The sequence below is a fragment of the Hypomesus transpacificus genome, chromosome 21, assembly GCF_021917145.1.
Source record: "Hypomesus transpacificus isolate Combined female chromosome 21, fHypTra1, whole genome shotgun sequence".
Classification (NCBI taxonomy): Eukaryota; Metazoa; Chordata; class Actinopteri; order Osmeriformes; family Osmeridae; genus Hypomesus; species Hypomesus transpacificus.
Genome location: NC_061080.1, coordinates 9,427,566 through 9,448,105, shown reverse-complemented (window position 1 = coordinate 9,448,105; position 20,540 = coordinate 9,427,566). Strand labels below are relative to the sequence as shown.

At 45.6% G+C, this 20,540-nt stretch overlaps 1 protein-coding gene across 3 annotated transcripts in view; it reads right to left on the bottom strand.

Moving 5' to 3' along the window:
• strn (striatin, calmodulin binding protein) overlaps nucleotides 1-20,540 on the bottom strand; it is an 85,116-nt gene that overhangs the window by 25,800 nt on the left and 38,776 nt on the right. For all 3 annotated transcript variants that reach the window (XM_047044317.1, XM_047044318.1, XM_047044319.1), the window contains 2 exons: nucleotides 12,684-12,787; nucleotides 9,740-9,813 (listed from right to left, as the gene is read on the bottom strand). In XM_047044317.1, coding sequence (XP_046900273.1) covers nucleotides 9,740-9,813; nucleotides 12,684-12,787 — 178 coding nt within the window. The remainder of the gene's footprint in view (nucleotides 1-9,739; nucleotides 9,814-12,683; nucleotides 12,788-20,540) is intronic.

The following is a 20,540-nucleotide window of genomic DNA, read 5'->3' as shown; positions in this document are numbered from 1 at the left end:
CAACAAATCGAACTGGTTACCTGCAGAATGGGACATCGAATATATAAGTAATTAGCATCGGCATGAATGTGGTCCGCTTAGACAAAATACACTCCACATTGAAATTTCCGTCAGACCAACGCAAATGTGCTTCAGGTCAAACGAAAATAGCAAATCAAATAGAAGTTAAACTATATAGAATATAGTATAAAGTATACCGCGGTTGAAACGGTATAGCCAAATCTCTCCTGGTAGACACATTTCTACCGTCGCACGGTATATACCGTCATACCGCCCAGCCCTAGTATAAACATACTCCCGTTTCTGGGTATTGTCTGTGACCTGGGAGGATCTAGTACCTGAGCGTGCTGCTAGAAACGGCATTTTGGTGTAGTCTGCAGGATCCTCCTTGAGCATAGACAATATAGCAGATGAGCCCGGGCAGGATGATGTGGCCAGTGCTGGGACTTATAATGTGGTGATGCCTTGGTTTTTGGGTACCAAATTTTGGGATAAGGAGAGACAGGCAGGGTTTGCTGATTGTCGTATCCTTTCTACGTGCCTGCATCTTAACCAAGCCCAACAGGTAGATTTCTTCTGTTAAGCGCACTACAAGGGGAGGCTAGGGATCCTGTTACTTCTCCCTGCAGAACGCGATACCCCAGCTAAGATATTGCAGGCACTAGGGGGGCTGTATGGAGAAAAAGCCACCATAGTCCAGCTACGAGCCCATTTCTTCACCTGTTATCAACAAACTGGGGAAGGGGTTGGGATGTTTATCTTACGGCTACTGGGAGTGTCGGCGAGGGAGCCAAGACCGGATGATGATGATGGTGATGAGATGCTGCGGTCCCAGTTGGTGGCTGGTCTCCGCCCGGGGCCAGTGCAGGTGGAGCTCCAGAAGTTGTTACGGCGGGACCCCACCCTGAAGTTGGCAGATGTGAGTAGTGAGGCAAAAGCAGTTGAGCAGGAGCAAGACCACCATGCCGAAGAGGACAGTGCAAGACGGACCTTTATCTCTCCACCAGCCCCCGTGCCAGTCAAATATGTGGATGAATGGCGAGAGGTCCGAGAGGCCTTGAAAGCAGAGGTGTTGGCTAAGGTAAATGAACAGATGTCTACCCATAAGGAGAGCATTCTGGGGGAAATACAGCAACAGTTCCGTGAAAATCAGCATCCCCAACCCCAGCCTGGGCCCAGGGGTGGCCCAAATCGGTCCAACTGGGGGAACCAAGGACGAAGACAAGAGCGCCCACTAAGGTGAGACGACCAGGGGCAGCCCATATGCCTGTGCTGTGATCGACCGGGGCATATGCAGAGAGACTGTCCCCAATGGGCAGGTGGCTGAGGAAGGGACCCAAACTGAAATCCCCCCAAAGCCCGCATTAATTGGAGAGTGCCCTGAGGTCAAAGTCATTGTACAGGGGAGAGTTATCCCCTGCATATTAGACACTGGTTTATAAGTGACTCTGTTTAGCCAGTCATTATTTCAACGTTTCGTTCAACAGGGGCAGGTCCATGGGTGAGAGGAGATCCCTTGGTTATCTTTAAAGGCCGCTAATGGGCTGAAGCTGCCATATGTCGGCTATGCAAGATTGGACTTTGAAATAGGGGGGTGGTGGTGCCTTCTAAGGGGGTAGTCATAGTAGAGGATAAATGCCTCCAGTCGGACTATGGGATCTTGGGGATGAACGTGATAAGCCATTGCTGGGGGGCCCTTTTCCAGGATGGACACCCAGGGATGGCTGCTTTCAAGTCGACCATTCCAAGTAGAGCTGGCAAGGCGTGGGAGAGGGCCTTCCAGGTGTGCCGGCGGGTACAAGCAACTTGCCCTGAAGTGGACTTCCAGGGCACTGTGCGGCTGCAGCTACAGGATACAGTCCGGCTACCTCCCTGACCGAGATGCTAGTCTGGGCTTGTGTCCCACTAGCTTCCGGACACCCTGAATGTTGTGTGGTGGTGGAGGACCTGGGGGGGTGAGGCGACAGAGTGGAGGGTAGGTAGGGCAGTCGTGCAGATGCAGGCAGGCAAATTACCTTTTCGAATCTGTAACCCCCATCCGTATCCGGTGGAGCTGCCCTCCCGTAGGCCCTAGGCAAAAGTGGTACAAATAGACCCTGCAGATGTGCAGGGCCAGAGGCATCTGATCCTGCGGCCGAAAGGAAGGGATGAAGTGGAAGTGGACATCCGTCCAGTGAGAGTGGAATCTGAGGGTGACCATCCTGTTTTGTCCCTCCAGGGGGAGGGGTAGACCAAAGACCAACAGTCCCGGTTGACGAGCCTGCTGCGTAAGTGGACCCATGTATTTTCTGCAATGAAGAGGACTACGAAAGGACTACCGCTGTGTTGCTCTCAATCCCCACAGGGGATGCCCCCCCAGTACGGCAGTGTTATCGACCAGTTCCACCCAGCCTGTATGCCGAGTTGCGGGCTACTACCTCCGCTTAGTTTCGAGCAATTCAGTTTTTCTTTTTAACTTACTGGGGGAGTAGGATTTTGGCAACACTGTTTTTCATACCTGACGAAATCCTCCCCCCCCATATATTGGGGCTATAAGATCTGACACACCCCAAAATTATTTTGGTGGCTCCTCGTGCCCTGTAAAGTGTGCCATAAAAGGTTTTTGATATTATTAGCAAAAATGTACAAGTTAGAACGGGAGTAGGATTTTGGCAACACTGGGCCTCATTCATCAAATGTTCTTACGAACAAATTTGTTCTCAAACCCCACTAACGCAGTTTTCACGAAGATTCTGGCATTCACCAATGTTTTCTTATTTGGGATTTGTTCTTAGGTAAGAACAGAATTTACACACACCCAAGAGCACTCTTACGTACAATTGAGAGCTGACATGTTTGCGCAAAATAAGTAGTTATACATTTTTCGTCCGTTCTAATTTAAAATGGAATATTTCATATAATTTTTCCAACTTATAATTTTCATAATTGTACACTTTTTTGGGTTTGTTTTAATAAATACACACTACATTTACACTTCTGTTCATTTGTAAAACACTTGGAATTTGTATTCTGTTGTATTCTATTTTAGTTAATCCTATTTTTATTGCTTTCCTACAGGTAGCCCTGCACTTAGAGATTAAAGTTGTGTAATTTAACTTGTTTAACTACATGCTCTTATGGTTTCTTCCATTTAGCACTATTTTTTGGTTGTTCACAATATGTACTTCTTGTTTTTGACTACCCGCAATGATGTGGGGCTATCTTGTTGTTATTATCAGTGACCTATGCACTTTGTAAAGCTCTCTCTTGGAAGTCGCTTTGGATAAAAGCGTCTGCTAAATGAATAAATGTAAATGTAAATGTAATTTACATTGTGTATGAATTGTGCTAGGCCTATATAAAAACAGTATTTTACAATCGCTATTTTCCTAGTTTCCTAAACTCTTGACACAGTTAGCACAACATCCATCTGTGTAGGCTGTGCAATTAACACATTTCTTGTTGCTTTGACACAAAATGCATAGAGTAAATACAAATCTTAAATCCTTGAACGTCTTTTACACACAAGCTCAACCAACAATTGATTTTTACTTCCCAATTTACCAATGCTTTCACGGTATGTCGGAACAGATAACATCATGTTTAAAACCTAACTTATTGGCTAAAGCCAAAGTGAACAGCTGTTCATTTTGTAAATTGAAACACAAACATATCCCCTGTATTGTATTCCATTGCTCCTGAGAAACAGCTGGTTGAAGTTATGCAATTACTGTAAATCACAGCTGATTCCCAACTAGGAAACACTCAGATTTTGAGGTTCTTTCAATTGCATGACCATTTACATTTACATTTAGTCATTTAGCAGACGCTCTTATCCAGAGCGACTTACAGTAAGTACAGGGACATTCCCCCCGAGGCAAGTAGGGTGAAGTGCCTTGCCCAAGGACACAACGTCATTTTGCACGACCAGGAATTGAAACAGTGACCTTCTGATTACTAGCCCGATTCCCAACCCACTCAGCCACCTGACTCCCGGTATATAAGGTATATACAGGAAGAGGACCTCTTTGGGCTAATCTTATGTGGAAAAAGAACAATACAGAAAAACACGAAGAAAGAAAGAATATGTCATGCCTGCACGAGGGAGAGGAAGACAAGTACCAGGACAAGGGAGAGGAGTGAGACTAGGACAAGGGGAGGAAGACAAGTACCAGGACAAGGGAGAGGAGTGGGGCAAGGGAGAGGAGTTAGAATGTGTGGTGGTACTCAGAGAAGGGCCAGAGCTAGGGTAACTGATTAAATATTGTAAATGGCAACTACATTGCATATTTCTTGAAGTAATGTCCTGTTGCAACTGAAGCCTTTACTGCAGCAATTATGTTTCTGTCTTCTTTTTTTCAATACAGTAACCATACATTGTATAAAGCTACTCTGAGATGGGTCATTCATTTTTTGTTCTGAATTTCTGCAACAAAAGAAACAAAATGCATGCATTTACTGAACCCAACAAAACAAAAATGTAAAGAGGCTTCAAAGGAAACTGCATTGCAACACAATCTATGATCCATATACAGTGAGGCCTGACACATATACTGTATAATAGAATGAAGTTTCTGTAATTTCATCTGATGTTAGTGTTTTTTTATGGCATTGTGCTATGATCGATTAAATGTTCCTGTCCTGTTGAAAGCGAACGTGTGTTAGTGTTTTGGTAGACATGGTGTATTGTTAGTGTATTTTTGTGTTATGAAAATGAGTGTCAATTTATTAAATTGGCAACTTATATTTTATTTTATGGCAACTTATATTTTATTTTATTGTATATTTTATTTTAATTGTATTCCACTTAGTATTGCTAGTTAATGTATCCTTAGTATAGTTAGACCATATATCTAAATTTAAGATTCCTATATGTTTATTGTATGCACCTTCCTGCCAAAGCAAATTCCTTGTTTGTGCAAACTTTCATGGCGAATGAATCCCTTTCTGATTCTGATTTGAGTTTAGTTTACAATGTGTAATTTTGAGCATGAAATTAGCAGTTTTGCCAAATGTGTGTGGTAGGTGTGTTTAAGAGTGCATTAAGAGTAAGAGTAACAAGTAACAAGAAAACTTGTTAGACGTATTGAAAAGATTGTCATAGCGATTGTAAAAAACTGTAAACTAGCCTTGCTTTGCCTTCAATTCAAATCAATTATGTTAACAGATAATTTTTCCATCAAATATGTGACTTATTACTGTATTTATAGGCCCAAAGTAGGCCTATTCCGCACACTATGACTACACCACACAATGGCGTATTTTTTGCTGCTGCAAAATGTTGCAGAGAGTTCCCTGAGGAGGGAACACATCTTCCTTGACCATACCGATTTATTTGCAGAGAGCGAAGAGTAGGCTACCTGTTGGAACACTTTAGGCTACCAAGAGCAGTCCTTATGGATATTTGTAACAGTCAACTAATGTTTTTTTGCTTAAGAATTCAGATTAAAATTGAACCATTTATTTTTTCACTTCATCAGTTCTGCGCACTTCTCCAGATACAGCATTCAATGCATTAGTAATTGCATTCCATGCATCGGTTTTATTTACTGCTTTGTATCAACAGCTGACGCTATTAAATATGATGTGTCGTTTGTCGCTAACTACTAGCAGCTGTACCTCCACTTCAGAATTATTATTAAGTTTTTCCGTCTTTTGTCGAGGCCTCCACCCGTCTTTACCACGTTGTTTTGACATTTCTCTGAGTGTGCACACGGCCCTGCCGTATCATGCCCTTTTATGGGAATTAACGGGGCTTTTACCTATGCTAAATAGGAGCAACGGGGCACGAGCTTTCAACTTACGAAATACTGGGATTCATCATTCTAAGAACACACCTGCAAACAATTCTGCTGTTTAAGAACACTTCATGAATCACACGTAGATTTTTCTTGGGAACTTTCTTAAGAACAAATTTAAGAAATAACCTAGGAAGATATTGGTGAATGAGGCCCAACGTTCTTCATCCCTGCCGAAATCCCCCCCCCCCCTCATATTTTGGGACTATAAGATCTGACACACCCCAACTATGCAGGGATGTGGACAATCTGGATGGCAACACTAACTGGGTAATAGCTTGTGAACTGGTATTGAATACAACATGTTTTCACTACTAGACACATTTACAATGAAGCATTGATATTTCTTTGTGTAAGAGGTAATGTTATTATAGGTGACAGTGCCATTCCTAATGTTTGATCATTCATTATCATTCCACAAATTTGTCTTAAATATTTTTCCAAAATCTCAGCATGGCTGTGACAGCTGCCTCAGATGGTTCCATCAGTGTTGTGCTCAAATCCAACTGAGAGGAATATGTCTGTGCTGCCTGCCGTAAACAGACCTGACCTGTTTTCATGATCAAGCCTCAAACTTGTTAAAACTCTAAAATGATCACTATTATTATTTTTTTCTTCTACCTTTTGTTAAATATATCGTTATAGTTTTTTGTTTAAAATACATTTGATGGAGCCAATCAAAATTTCATAAGTTATTAGATGTTTTTCACTAGCCATTCACAAAGGGAAGGTCCAGGTTTGACTTATCAGGTACTAAAACCAAGCACTGTACATTGCAAGTTAGAAGATACTAACTCACAACTGTGGGAAGCAGAATCTATAAAATGGATATGATTGTCAACACAAAACAAGTAGTTACTGAGAGGGAAATAGAAGTTGAATTCTGGTAGGAGGGACCTGTGAGCAGGGGCCTTTTTCATATACATTTGTAAAATAATGTAGCTATACTCATTTACCAGACGATTCTATTGCAATTGGTATATAGTGCATTTAGCCTATAATAGCAAGTACAACGTAATCAATAATCAGAAGGGATTAGTTCTACTAAAAGTGATTCGTACAAATGAATACAAAGAAGGATGCTCGCTTTAATCAGACAGTGACTATGTTAACAGCAGTTGCAACTACAACATAATTCACATCAGTATTACATAATATTATTACTTAAGTGAGTACATTAACGAAGTAATATAACGCGCCACTTTTTGACATTGAGTAATATTATTACAGTTACTTACTTGTCCAAGTTAATGCATTAATTCAACAAATTACTTAAATAGCCTTATAAATACAGATTGTTGCCTAAACGACACTCACTGGGCGCAGTAGCTTGACAGTCTGCCTTTGATTCACGCTGCAGGCAAACACAAGAGCAATCATGGCCGCAGAACGTGTTACATTTTAGCAAGAATCCACTTCAAACTATATGAGAGACGGCGACCCGTTTCCACAACTCGCTACTAAAAGTAGCCTAATAGTAAAAGGAGAGTGCGAATTATACAATGACAATCGGGGGGTCAACTTCTTCTCCAGGGTGTGAATTAATATTTACGATTACAGGTAAGCACGATATATATGTATCGACCCAACCCGACCTGTTGTGTTTACCTCATTTGGGGGGGTCCAAGTCTTAATTAGGGGGGTCAAACCCCCCCGTAATTCACACATTGAGTAAAAGTAATGTAATAAGTAATAATATTACTTTGTACAGAAAGTAATAATGTAACTTAATCCCACTACTTTTACTGAACAGTAATAAGTAATAACTAATATATTACTTTTTTGAGTAATTTCCCCCAACACTGATTCACATATTACCTCATTCCGATAATAGGACAGCACAACATCAACATCGTTTCTCAAATGCAGCTCAACATTACGTCTATTTTTATGACAATAATTCAGATTTGTACGACCTGTGCCAGAGTTTGGTCCGCATTGCCGGCAGTAAGTTGAACTTGTTCCCAGTGAGGGTTGGACTCCGCAGGGCTGCCCTTTGTCACCGATTCTGCTCATAACTTGTATAGACAGAATATGTAGGCGCAGCTAGGGCGTTGTGGCGGTCCGGTTTGGTGACCTCAGGATTGGGTCCCTGCTTTTTGCGGATGATGTGGTCCCGATGCTTCATCGGAACCGTGACCTTCAGCTCTCACTGGAGCGGTTCGCAACCGAATGCGAAGCAGCTGGGATGGGCATCAGCACTTCCAAATCTGAGGCCATGGTTATTGACCGGAAAAGGGTGGAGTGCAATCTCCGGGTTGGGGAGGAGATCTTGACCTAAGCGGAGGAGTTTAAGTATCTCGGGGTCTTGTTCACGATTGAGGAAAGAATGGAGCGCGACATCGACAGGCTGATCGGTGCAGCGTCCGCAGTGATGCGGGCACTGCATCGGTCCGTCATGGTGAAGAAGGAGCTGAAAGGCGAAGCTCTCTACTTACAAGTCGATCTATGTTCCTCCCCTCACCTATGGTCACAAACTGTGGGTAGTGACCGAAAGAACGAGATTGCGAATACAAGCGGCCAAAATTAGTTTTCTCCGCATGGTGTCCGGGCTCTCTCTTAAAGATAGGGTGAGAAGCTCGGTCATCCGGGAGGAGCTCAGAGTAGAACCGCTGCTCCTCCGCGTCGAGAGGGGCCAGTTGAGGTGGCTCGGGCATCTGATAAGGATGCCTCCTGGACGTCCCCCTGGTGAGGTGTTCTGGGCACGTCCCACTGGGAAGAGGCCCCGGGCAAGACCCGGGACACGCTGGAGGGACTATGTCTCTTGGCTGGCCTGGGAATGCCTCGGGGTCCCCCAGGAAGAGCTGGTGGAAGTGGCCGGGGAGAGGGAAGTCTGGGCATCCCTGCTTAGGTTGCTACCCCCGCGACCCGACCCCCGGAAAAGCGTCAGATGATGGATGGATGATTCAGATTTTACATGTAGCACGACATACAAATCGTATAGGCTCTCAAGTGTAGCGCAACATAACATATTTTTATGAAACGTGAATTAAATAGCCTACTGACAGTTTCCTCAAAGCCTAAGACGAGGGAAGCTAGGCTTAACGTTCGTTAATCGTCTTGGTTCGCCAATCTACACATAGCAATACGAGATGAGCAAGATGGCAATGCGCGTTCACGCGTAGGGGAGTGGAATTCTGTGGGGGAGTGAGAATTCGGTCCAACACTGGCTCCATGACGCCGGGTAAGTAGGGCCCTTGCACACTGAGTGCTACATTTTCTTATGCATTTTTTCGAAAATGTGCTTATTTCACTGATGAAATGGCTAATTTGTAAATTTGCTCCGACTTTTCGATAACCTAGCTATCATCGCAGTGCAGCGCCACCTACTTTTCTGGCAGTGAATTGTTTTCAGCACCCACAGCCTACGGAGAACCATAAACGAAGAAGAGTCTATCGTATCCGCCCGCCCATCCGTAAACGGATTAGCATATTATGGCCTTAACGGTGTATCTATGCGTCGTTGCTAACTTGTGCTGACGTTGTGATGTTGTGACTGTGTGTGTGTGTGTATGTGACAGAGACGCGCGAGTGACCAAGAGACGGAGGGAGAGCAGGGAAAGGAAATGCAGCTGAACGAATACGTTGGGTGTTTTAAATAGTGTTAAAAATAACAATAATAACGAAATGCAATATGTGGCAGCCGGTGTTGATTCTGTGGCACACCGCCACGAATTGTTGGGAAACACTGCTGCGTTTGAGGTTTAGTATCGTATGTAGCCTACTCATACTTCAGTTCCACACCAAAATGGTTTGGTATGAAACTAAAGACAGGCGCTGTGAACATCCATGCTATGTGGCCACTGAGTCACCCCAGATTTGACCATGGTCTGTGCCAACTTGAAAATGTAAGGGATTGTCGCATTTTAAAAGTAGTCAATAACTACCGTTTGTGCAACTGGAATCATTGAAATATGAAATTTGGGTCACCACCAGTTAGACTTTTAGTGTCATGGACTTACCAGAATCGTAGGTAGGTGGTTTCATGTCCCCCTGGTTCAGCTCTGTTCCATATTTGAGTTTGTGGTATTTTGCCCTGAGGGAAAAAGTCCGGAAAAGGACAACGATAAAAGGACAAATTAATAAGGGACATTAGAGGGCCCCTTTTGGCTCTAAAGATATACATCCAGGGCTCTACGCTCTATGTTTTCACCAAGGAGTACATGTGCTCCTACAACATTTTTTTGGAGCACAGTGTTTATTTATTTTGTATTCGTTTATTAAACATAACTTAACACAGTGGTGTCGTTAGACCCTTTTTACAGGGGCACGTGCCCAGTATAAATCAGCTGTGCCCCAATAAAATCTAAAGTTTGAGTTTTAACAAACCGAAAACACAAAGCTTGCATTAACTATAGATGTCCCTGCCAAAGCTGATATCAAACTTGCGTCCCTGAACTGTTTACATTTTACATTTATTCATTTAGCAGACGCTTTTATCCAAAGCAACTTCCAAGAGAGAGCTTTACAAAGTGCATAGGTCACTTATAATAACAACAAAATAGCCCCAAAGCATTGCGGGTAGCCAAAACAAGCACACATTGTGAACAACCAAAAAAATAAGTGCCAAAGGGAAGTTTAAACAACATGAATATGTAAGTGCAAGTGTACCTGTAGAAAAAAACAAGCAACAGTAAAATAAAAATATAAGATTAACTAAAAAATTGAATACAACAGTTTAAATCGGCTACCACTAACCAACAAGAGCAACGAGTCTCTAAGTAAGTCATTGTGATCCTTGAGGAAAATAGCATTGGTATATAGTGGGTTAAGCGAGGGAAGTTTCTATAGCCTAATAGTGCATTGTGTGCAACAAGCTTGGAAGAAGGGATATGAATTAGGGCCTGTGCCCCAGTACAGTTTTATGTCTAACAACGCCACTGACTTAACAGTTAATGCTAGACAACTAGCAACTTTCACTCTGATAGAACTAGAACAAATAGTTTAAGAAACATGGCGGGGGGGGGGGGGGGGGGGGTGTAGGTGCTGGTTGAGGGGGTACTTCATGCATCCGGATTGTGTCGGAAGCCACCTCCCGGAAATGAGGCTCTGCCGGTTGGGATGTCTGTTATTGTAAGATATAGCTTGTTAGATTCTAAATGCACATCTGATTAGAGCTAGCAACAATGGATTGCAGATTAAGGGGTCCCCTATCGTCCAGCTAGCTGTCGATGCTCGGCAGGAATTTCAGGTCCACTCGCTAAAAAAAAACAACCCTCTCACTGGACATATTGCATAATAAAATGTTTTCTTGAATGCAATTGGTTGCCTTGTATATTCTGTTCTATTTACCAAACTCCTTTCTTGTCTTAAATTGAGCTGGTGTGAGCTACAGTATGGTAGCTAGCATAGCCATTTCTAGCTCTGCTTGACAATATTGCTGCCTAGTATTATAAGTTAATGTAATACATAAATGTTAATAAAGTATCAGACATATACATAATACAACACAACAGTAACCAATTGATATTATGTGTTAATATACCCGAAATGTCAGTAAATCGAGATGCTGCTACTGTCTGTCTGAAAACCAAACAGGTTGCCAGCAGTGGGTTTTTTTGTGAGCTATGTGAACCAAGTGATCATGTGTCGGCGAGATCAAAAAGTGTTGTAACTCTCTTTTTATATGGCTATGGCCCATTGGTTGGCAATCGTCGCTCGCATCAACATGTATATGTTAATATATATACACACATCAGAGAGAGAGAGACAGATAAACAAAATTACTAAAAAGCAAGAGTGAACAGCAAGTGAAGGAAAAAGAGAAAACGAGATAGTGAACAACAGCAGCTTTTGGCCATCGTGGGCGGTGTCGGTCATCCCCTCTGCCAGTTCCTGGCAGGACAGTCCAGCCTCCGTAGCGGCCAGCTCAGCACCCTACGTTCTACGTTTTGCACTGCATCTTATCTACACTGTACATGGCCTTGTTGTTGTAGGTTGTGCATTTGTATTGTATCGTGTTGTCTGTGCATATTGTCTATGGTTGTTGTTGGTATGAGAACTGTGAGAGATACCTGAATTTCCCCACGGGATGAATAAAGTATTTATCTATCTATCTAACAGAGAAAGTTGGAAAGAGAGCAAAGGAGACGTCAACGGAGAGAGAGGGAGACAGAGAAAGGGTGAGCATGGGTGAAAGACAGAGAGACGGGGAGCTAGAGAGAACCAAGAACAGAACCTTGTTCTGACACTCCAATCGAGAGGTGGTCTGGGAGACATGTTGTTCATGTTCTCTTCATAGCTGCTCTTCCCTCTCACAAGACTTACCATGCTTTAAGCCTGTGTCTCCACCACATCACCCATGTGGTCAGGACTGAACTGCGTTTGTGTGTGTGGGTGAGTGTGTGTGTGTGTATGTGCATACGTGAGAAAGGGAGAGGTTGAGTGTTTGTGTAGGTGAATTAGTGTGTGTGTCTGTTTCAGGCAACCAGTCGGTATAATCCCTAGGTCGTCTGGAGTGTGATGAGTAGAACAGGGGTCTGATGCCACACTTCAATCCCGAGATAAAGGAAGGTGCGCCTAGCACATGATTGCGTGAATGCTGTTCTGGGGACAGGATGTCTGCCTGGAACTACGTTTCCCACTATTCCCTATGTGTGTGCTTAGCATGTGACATAATCTGGGTGTGAGATTAATGTAATATATGGTTCAATAGTGAGTGAGACAGTATGTATGTGTCTGTGTGTGCGGTGTGTCTGTCTGTCTGTGGGAACTAGCATGTATCACATTCACATTGAAGGATTTGACAAATGTAGAACAAGAAAGTAAAATAAAAAACTAGTATTTCTTGTAACTGGTTCTCTCATTAAATGGGCATGTGTCAGCATGCATGTATGCCGACACATATGGTCACAGGCTTACCCTGTTTGTTGGAGTGTGTGTGCACGTTGTGCATACAGAACCCACCTCTCCTGTTTTAGGGCGTACTCCAGCATCTTGATCCTCCTGACCAGATCTTTCTTCAGGTTCTCCTGTCCCTTCCTCTCCCCCTGCAGGAAGGCTATCTGGGCCTAGGAGACAACAAGACATCAGATACGTGATACACTAAAACACAATACCACAAGTTCATCCAAGGTTACAAATTATTGTATGCCATAAGAGTGTCATGGAATGTACTTGAATGGAATGACACACAGTTGCACTACAATCGAGAATTCCCAGGGTTACTGATGAAAACTGCTGACGTCCTTTAACTATTTTGAGGGTGGTGGTGATGGCAGCCTTTATCACAGCTCATAGCATTTCAATGAAATAATCAGAGGACTTGTTCCTTGAAGTTAGGATATACGGACAGAAAAAGAGAAAGTGATAGAGAAAGGGAGACAGAGAGGAAGAGACAGTATATTACATTTACAATACAGTCACAAATACATTCCTGTTCTTGTGTAGGCTTTGCCCATGACAAAGTAGTCTCTCAATCCATTTACCGTTGTCTAAACACTGGTTGACTGTAGACACAAGTCCACTTGTGTCTTCAGACAGTAAAGTTCAGTTGAACTTCAGTAATTCAGTTCAACTTCCTGACACCTCCCGAGTACTTATGGGGTTCTGGAGATTTGACACCAGATCTGCTGTCATGGTGACCAGCTGGCTGGTTAGTGAGTGAGTGAGTGAGTGAGTGAAGAGGCTAATTGAAGCCAACCAGCCAGGCCACACAGGGACAGAGGGCACTCCCTGTGCTTAATCCCATTAAACAGACAGAAAAATGGAAAGGTTCCTACTAATCACAGACACTCTCCAGTCCCTGACACTTTTGCCACTTCTGCTCTCCCTCTTAGACACATACACAAATGGAAAGGTATGTGTGTGTCACTGTCTCTCTCGCATGCACACACTAATTCACACATTTTTCTCTTTCTGCATCTCTTTTCCATCTCTCCTCCATTCCATGAGGAAACCCCTGATCTGGCATGAATCTCTCTCTCTCACACAAGTTTTCTAGGAAAGGCAGAAGACGGCAACAGAAAGCACTGTGTTTGAGGAAGCAGAGTAATCCTGAGGGAGACAGGAAAACCATCTGGTTGAATCGAGATAATGAGCTATTTGCAAAACCAGCAATCCCATAATAACCTCGACCCACACTCACATATCAACACAACACATGCACCCACACAAACAAACGCGGTCCATCTTTAGCTGTTCTATGAATTTAATTGTCCTGTGAATTCAGAAACAAATGTCTTCAATGATTGTCTTGACTTTATGTTGAATACAATTGAGTTACATACCCTTGACATAATCCTGTAATTCTTAATACATTTACATTTAGTCATTTAGCAGACGCTCTTATCCAGAGCGACTTACACTTAGCACCAGTGTATTTAGCCCCTGTTTTTCAATCTCTCTTTGCTAGTTTGTCTTTGTACCTCATGTCAGTCTCTGCCTTCTGTATCCAGTAAAAATACCTTTTTGTGAATATTCTGAGTCGTGCTTTTGAGTCCACCACCTATAGCCATTACAGTACAAACTAGCCAAGAATGGACTCAGCCGACTCCGACCCTGTGCGCGCTGCGCTTCAAGTCCAAGCGAAACGGATAAATCAGCAGGAGGAGCAGCTCAGCTCGTTCTGCACCGGAGTAAGGGAGATGTCTCCACGCCATGACATCTTCCAGGCCTCCATCAGCAGCCAGGTGGGCCACCTCTCTGACCGCCTTGAGCGTTTGCTGCAGCGGCTCGACCCACCTGTTCGTGAGCCGACTAACCCAAAGCCGGAGAGGGTTTCTCCAGTCCCTGCTCCAGTTGGAGTCACTGCAACGCAAACCCCGTTGACGCACATAGCTAATCCCGAACCTTTCTCTGGGGACTCGGGGAACTGCAAGCCGTTCCTGGTCCAATGTGAGCTGCACTTTGAACTGCGGCGGTCTCGTTCCCGACGGAGCGCTCCCAAGTAGCGTTTATCGTCTCCTTCCTCACCGGCAGAGCAAGGGACTGGGCTACGGTAGAGTGGGCAAGGGATTCCCCGCTCTGTTACTCACGCCAGCGTTTCACCCAGTCGCTTCGTCAAATTTTTGATCACACACCCCCTGGTCGGGAGGCAGCGAGGAGCTGATGAGTGTACGTCAGGGTGGGCGTCGAGTCTCAGACTATGCAATCGAATTCCGCACCTTGGCGGCTAATAGTAACTGGAATCCCGACTCGCTGTTCAATGCTTTTTTGCATGGATTATCCGAACCGCTAAAAGACCAGTTGGTCCCTCTGGACCTACCCCCCGACTTGGACTCCCTCGTCGCTATGGCAATCAGGATCGACACTCGGCTCCAGGAGAGAGTGAAGGAGAAGTCCAAGGCCATGGTTGCATCACAGGCACAGAAAGGGCAGTCCGAGCAGTTTCCTTCCTGGTGTTTACCGGCCAGAGTGCTGCCTGTGGGGGGATCCCATCCACCCCCTACGACATCGGAGGAGCCGATGCAGCTGGGAGGGGCTAGGCTTTCCACCGACGAGCGTCAACGCCGCATGCGGGAAGGGAGGTGCATGTCTTCAGGTGGGAGGTCTTCAGGGGAGTCAGGTGGCTGAGCGGGTAGAGCATCGGGCTAGTAATCTGAAGGTCGCCAGTTCGATTCCCGGCCGGTGCACATGACGTTGTGTCCTTGGGCAAGGCACTTCACCCTACTTGCCTCGGGGGGAATGTCCCTGTACTTACTGTAAGTCGCTCTGGATAAGAGCGTCTGCTAAATGACTAAATGTAATGTAAATGTAATGTATTGTGCTCAGTTGGGCCACTTTGTTTCTTCCTGCCCGTCAAAAGAGCAGGCTCACCAGTGAGAAGAGGAGCACTGGTGAGCCGAACGTTTTCTTCCAACAGATTCCCTCGTTTCCTCACACAGGCCTGGCTGGTAGCACCTTCAACAACCCTTTGTCATCCTGTGTTAGTGGACTCGGGGGCAGATGAAAGTTTCATGGACGTTGGGTTGGCCGAAAGACTGGGGCTCGATCTAGTCCGTTTGCAAGAGCCGTTAGAGGTGAATGCTTTGGATGGTCGTCTGCTTTGCAAGATAACCCAGCGCACTGCCCCCCTTCAGCTCCTCATGGCTGAGAATCACACAGAAGAGATTGTGTTTCATATCTTCAGTTCCCCGGTGCAGCCTCTCATCCTAGGTTTACCCTGGCTTGTTAAGCATAACCCTAACATGAATTGGGCTACCGGCGAGGTAACCAGCTGGGGAGAGGGGTGTGCCTGTATCCGTCAGGACCCCGTTTCCGACTGCCCAGACTCCTCTGTCTCTCCGTTGCCTGCAACTCCTGAGTCCCCAGTCTCCTCTCCTCTCCTGCCATCTTTGGACTCCGACTTCCCGGACCTTTCCAAGGTTCCCTCCTGCTACTTGGACCTCAAGGAGGTATTCAATAAGTCTCGGGCCACTGCTCTGCCACCTCACCGCCCCTATGACTGTTGCATTGACTTGCTGCCAGGTACCATGCCGCCCAGGGGACGCCTCTACTCCCTGTCTGCTCCTGAGACTGCGACCATGAAGGAGTACATTGAGTCCTCATTGGCGGCTGGGATCATTCGCCCCTCTTCCTCTCCTGCTGGGGCCGGCTTCTTTTTCGTGGGAAAGAAGGACAAGACGTTACGCCCCTGCATTGACTATCGTGGACTGAATGCCCTAACTGTCAAGAACAGGTACCCCCTCCCACTCCTTTCTTCTGCATTGGATTTACTGCAAGGTTCTAAGATCTTTACCAAACTGGACTTGCGCAATGCCTACCACCTGGTGAGGATGAGAGAGGGAGACGAGTGGAAGACGGCGTTTAACACTCCCAGTGGGCACTACGAATATCTTGTGATGCCTTTTGGTCTCACCAACGCTCCTGCCGTGTTCCAGGCCCTGGTGAACGATGTTCTGAGAGACTTCCTTGACCGCTTTGTTTTTGTTTACCTAGATGATATCCTCATCTTCTCTCCCAACACAGAGGTACACACTCAGCACGTCCGTCTGGTCCTACAGCGTCTTCTCCACAACAATCTCTTTGTGAAGGCAGAGAAGTGTGAATTTCATGCTCCTACGGTCACGTTCCTGGGCTACGTTGTTTCTGAGGACAGTGTCCACATGGATCCCTCCAAGGTCAGTGCAGTGGCTGAATGGCCCAAGCCCACGGATCGTAAACAGGTCCAACGTTTTCTGGGGTTGCGTTTATCCGCAATTTCAGTACCATTGCAGCTCCATTGCATGCGCTGACGTCACCTCGTGTGAAGTTCCTGTGGTCTCCTCAAGCGGAGGACTCTTTTTGTAGGCTCAAGGAGTACTTCAGTTCTGCACCTATCCTGACCATGCCCGATCCCCATCGGCAGTTTGTTGTGGAGGTTGACGCCTCGGAGGTGGGCGTTGGAGCTGTCCTCTCCCAACGGGCGGAGGATCACAAGCTCCATCCCTGTGCTTTTCTCTACCGGAAGCTCTCTTCTGCTAAGTAGAACTATGACGTGGGGAACCGAGAGCTGCTGGCTGTCAAGGTTGCTCTAGAGGAGTGGCGCCATTGGCTGGAGGGAGCAGAGCATCCTTTCCTCGTTTGGACGGACCACAAAAACTTGGCATACATCCGAACAGCCAAGCGCCTCAATTCTCGACAGGCCAGATGGGCACTGTTTTTCAATTGGTTAGATTTTTCTCTTTCATACCGTCCTGGCTCAAAGAATGTTAAACCAGATGCTCTGTCTCGCCTGTTTGATCCCTGCTCTGATCCTGGCCCCCCCACTAACATTCTGGCCCCCTCTTGTGTTGTAGGAGCAGTCACGTGGGGCATAGAGGAGAGAGTCAGGCAAGGTGATGCAGGCAATCTCACTCCAGACGGCTGTCCCCCGAACAGGCTGTTTGTCTCTTCCCCTCTCCGTTCTCAAGTGATACATTGGGCTCATACCTCCCGTCTCTCGTGTCACCCCGGAGTTCGGCGGACTCTTTTTGTGGTCAGGCAACGTTTTTGGTGGCCGGCTATGGAGAAGGACATTGGGGAGTATGTTGCAGCCTGTCCCGCGTGCGCCCAGAACAAGACCTCCCGGTCTCCGCCATCTGGCCTTCTGAAACCACTTCCGGTGCCCCATCGCCCCTGGTCGGAGATTTCCCTCGACTTTGTCACAGGTCTACCACCCTCGGAGGGTAACACCGCTGTTCTTACGGTAGTGGACAGATTTTCAAAGATGGTGCACTTCATCCCTCTGCCCAAGCTGCCCTCTGCCAAGGGAACGGCAGAGGCAGTTTTGTCTCATGTGTTCCGATTGCACGGGTTTCCCAGGGATGTGGTTTCTGATCGAGGTCCTCAGTTCATCTCCCAATTCTGGAAGACTTTTTGTTCATTGGTTGGGGCCACTGTCAGTCTCAGCTCCGGGTACCACCCCCAATCCAACGGCCAGACTGAGCGGCTCAACCAGGAGCTGGAAACGGGGCTGCGCTGTCTCGTCTCCCGAAACCCTACTACATGGAGCAAGCACCTCATCTGGGTGGAGTATGCCCACAACACACTGCCTAGTTCTGCTACTGGTCTCTCCCCCTTTCAGTGCGCCTATGGCTATCAGCCACCCCTGTTCCCTGACCTGGAGCCTGAGGTGGCTGTTCCCTCTGCACAAGCGTTTGTCCGTTTATGTCGACGGACCTGGAACAATGCTCGCCGGGTACTTCTGAGAAACTCCAGCCGGTATAAGAGGCTGGCTGATCGACATCGCAACCCTGCCCCCGCCTACCGTCCCGGGCAAAGTGTGTGGTTGTCAACCCAAGATCTCCCCCTGAGGGTCGACTCTCGCAAGTTGGCTCCCCGGTTTGTGGGTCCTTTCCCCATCACCAGAGTCGTCAATCCTGTGACTGTGCGCCTCCGGCTACCCAGCTCCATGAGGGTTCACCCCACGTTTCACGTCTCCCGGATAAAGCCAGTTAAGGTCAGCCCCTTGGTTCCTGCTTCTAGACCCCCGCCGCCTTCCTGGCTTGTAGATGGTGGCCCAGTGTACTCTGTGAGGCGTCTCCTGGTTGTTTGTCGTAGGGGTCGTGGACGTCAGTACCTGGTAGACTGGGTGGGGTATGGTCCTGAGGAGAGGCGATGGGTTCCCACCAGTTTCATCATGGATCCTAATACATTTACATTTAGTCATTTAGCAGACGCTCTTATCCAGAGCGACTTACACTTAGCCCCAGTGTATTTAGCCCCTGTTTTTCAATCTCTCTTTGCTAGTTTGTCTTTGTACCTCATGTCAGTCTCTGCCTTCTGTATCCAGTAAAAATACCTTTTTGTGAATATTCTGAGTCATGCTTTTGAGTCCACCACCTATAGCCGTTACAACAGTAAGTACAGGGACATTCCCCCCGAGGCAAGTAGGGTGAAGTGCCTTGCCCAAGGACACAATGTTATTTGGCACGATGGGGAATCGATCCGGCAACCTTCTGATTACTAGCCCGACTCCCTCACCGCTCAGCCATCTGACTCCCATTTAATAAAAAAATTATACTTTTTTACACAGAACATGCTACGCAAAAGCATGCTGAAAATAGCTTTGATTAATTAATAAATCAGACATAAAATTAAGTTGGCCAAGATTTTCCCAAAGGCCATTTATTTAGGAACAGCAAGTGTGGCAAATACTGGAGTTCTATGGGGGGTGCTAGTTTTAGACAGTTGTTAAACTGTGTCACAGGAGTTGTGGACCACGCCCTTCTGAGGTATGAACCACACATAAGCTAATAGCCCATGTGGAAACTGTGAGATACCTCTCCAAAATATCTGACTGTCTCTCCACATTCCTGTGGGTGGTTTGTGGAGGGTCTAGGGGGGCAGTTAGTCCATTTAAGATTGAATGCACGTACACACTAACCAAAACAAGACCCCTTTTGTATACAATTTGTCAAATCTAATTCTTGTGTATAGAGAGAGAAACACACAGACACATAGCTTTGCATTCTTTGTTTTGTTGACAATTTTGTTTTTTTAAGCTTGGTTTCTCTACTTTCAGTTAGATAATACAACGCATAACTTTTGGTGGCAATAATGACGTCACACATACATATCAGAATGACATCTTCTCTGTGAAATTGAAGACTTATGTATTTTTATGGATAAGTTATGGATGTTCGAAGTTCGAAGCATTTTTATTTTAAAGGTAATTTCTTTGCGTGTGTAATCCTAAAGAACCGAGGGAATAGACAAAAGACCTGTGTCAGGGTTACTGCTGTCAATAAAACATACATGAAGTAAACAAATAAACATTATTTTGAGGGAGCAAAACTGATCGATCACCTGATCTGATATGAACGTACTCAACGAGGACAATCATGATAAATTTGACAGTTGTGTTTAGCTAATAGACTGGAGTAAATTCACCATGTAGTATTGATATTAAACACTCACTCAGATCAATGACTAAAATAAAAACACACAAACCATATTGCCAACTCATGAACGCTTCAGAATGACCCCAAATTCCAAACCACATAAACGACCATGGTCCTGTTCCACAATCTACACAATAAACCTAACCTGACTTGAGCTTTAATCTTATGCAATGAATCACAAGAGTCTAATCCGGAGTGAAGCCTCGTTTGTGCGAGACTCTCAGATGTTTGAGATGCCGCCGCCTTCCTGGCATATGATGAGAACGACCGACCTTTGGTTAATTGGTGATAAATGTCTGCCCCGCTCTGTCACCTCCATGTCCCGGCCCTCAACTTTTTCTTTATCTCTCTCTCTATAACCATTCTCAAATGTTCTGTCTGCATCTCATTAACAGGCTACTATAGCTTTCGTTCACTCTTCCCCCAGTTCATGACTTCCTCACACTAACTAATTCACTCT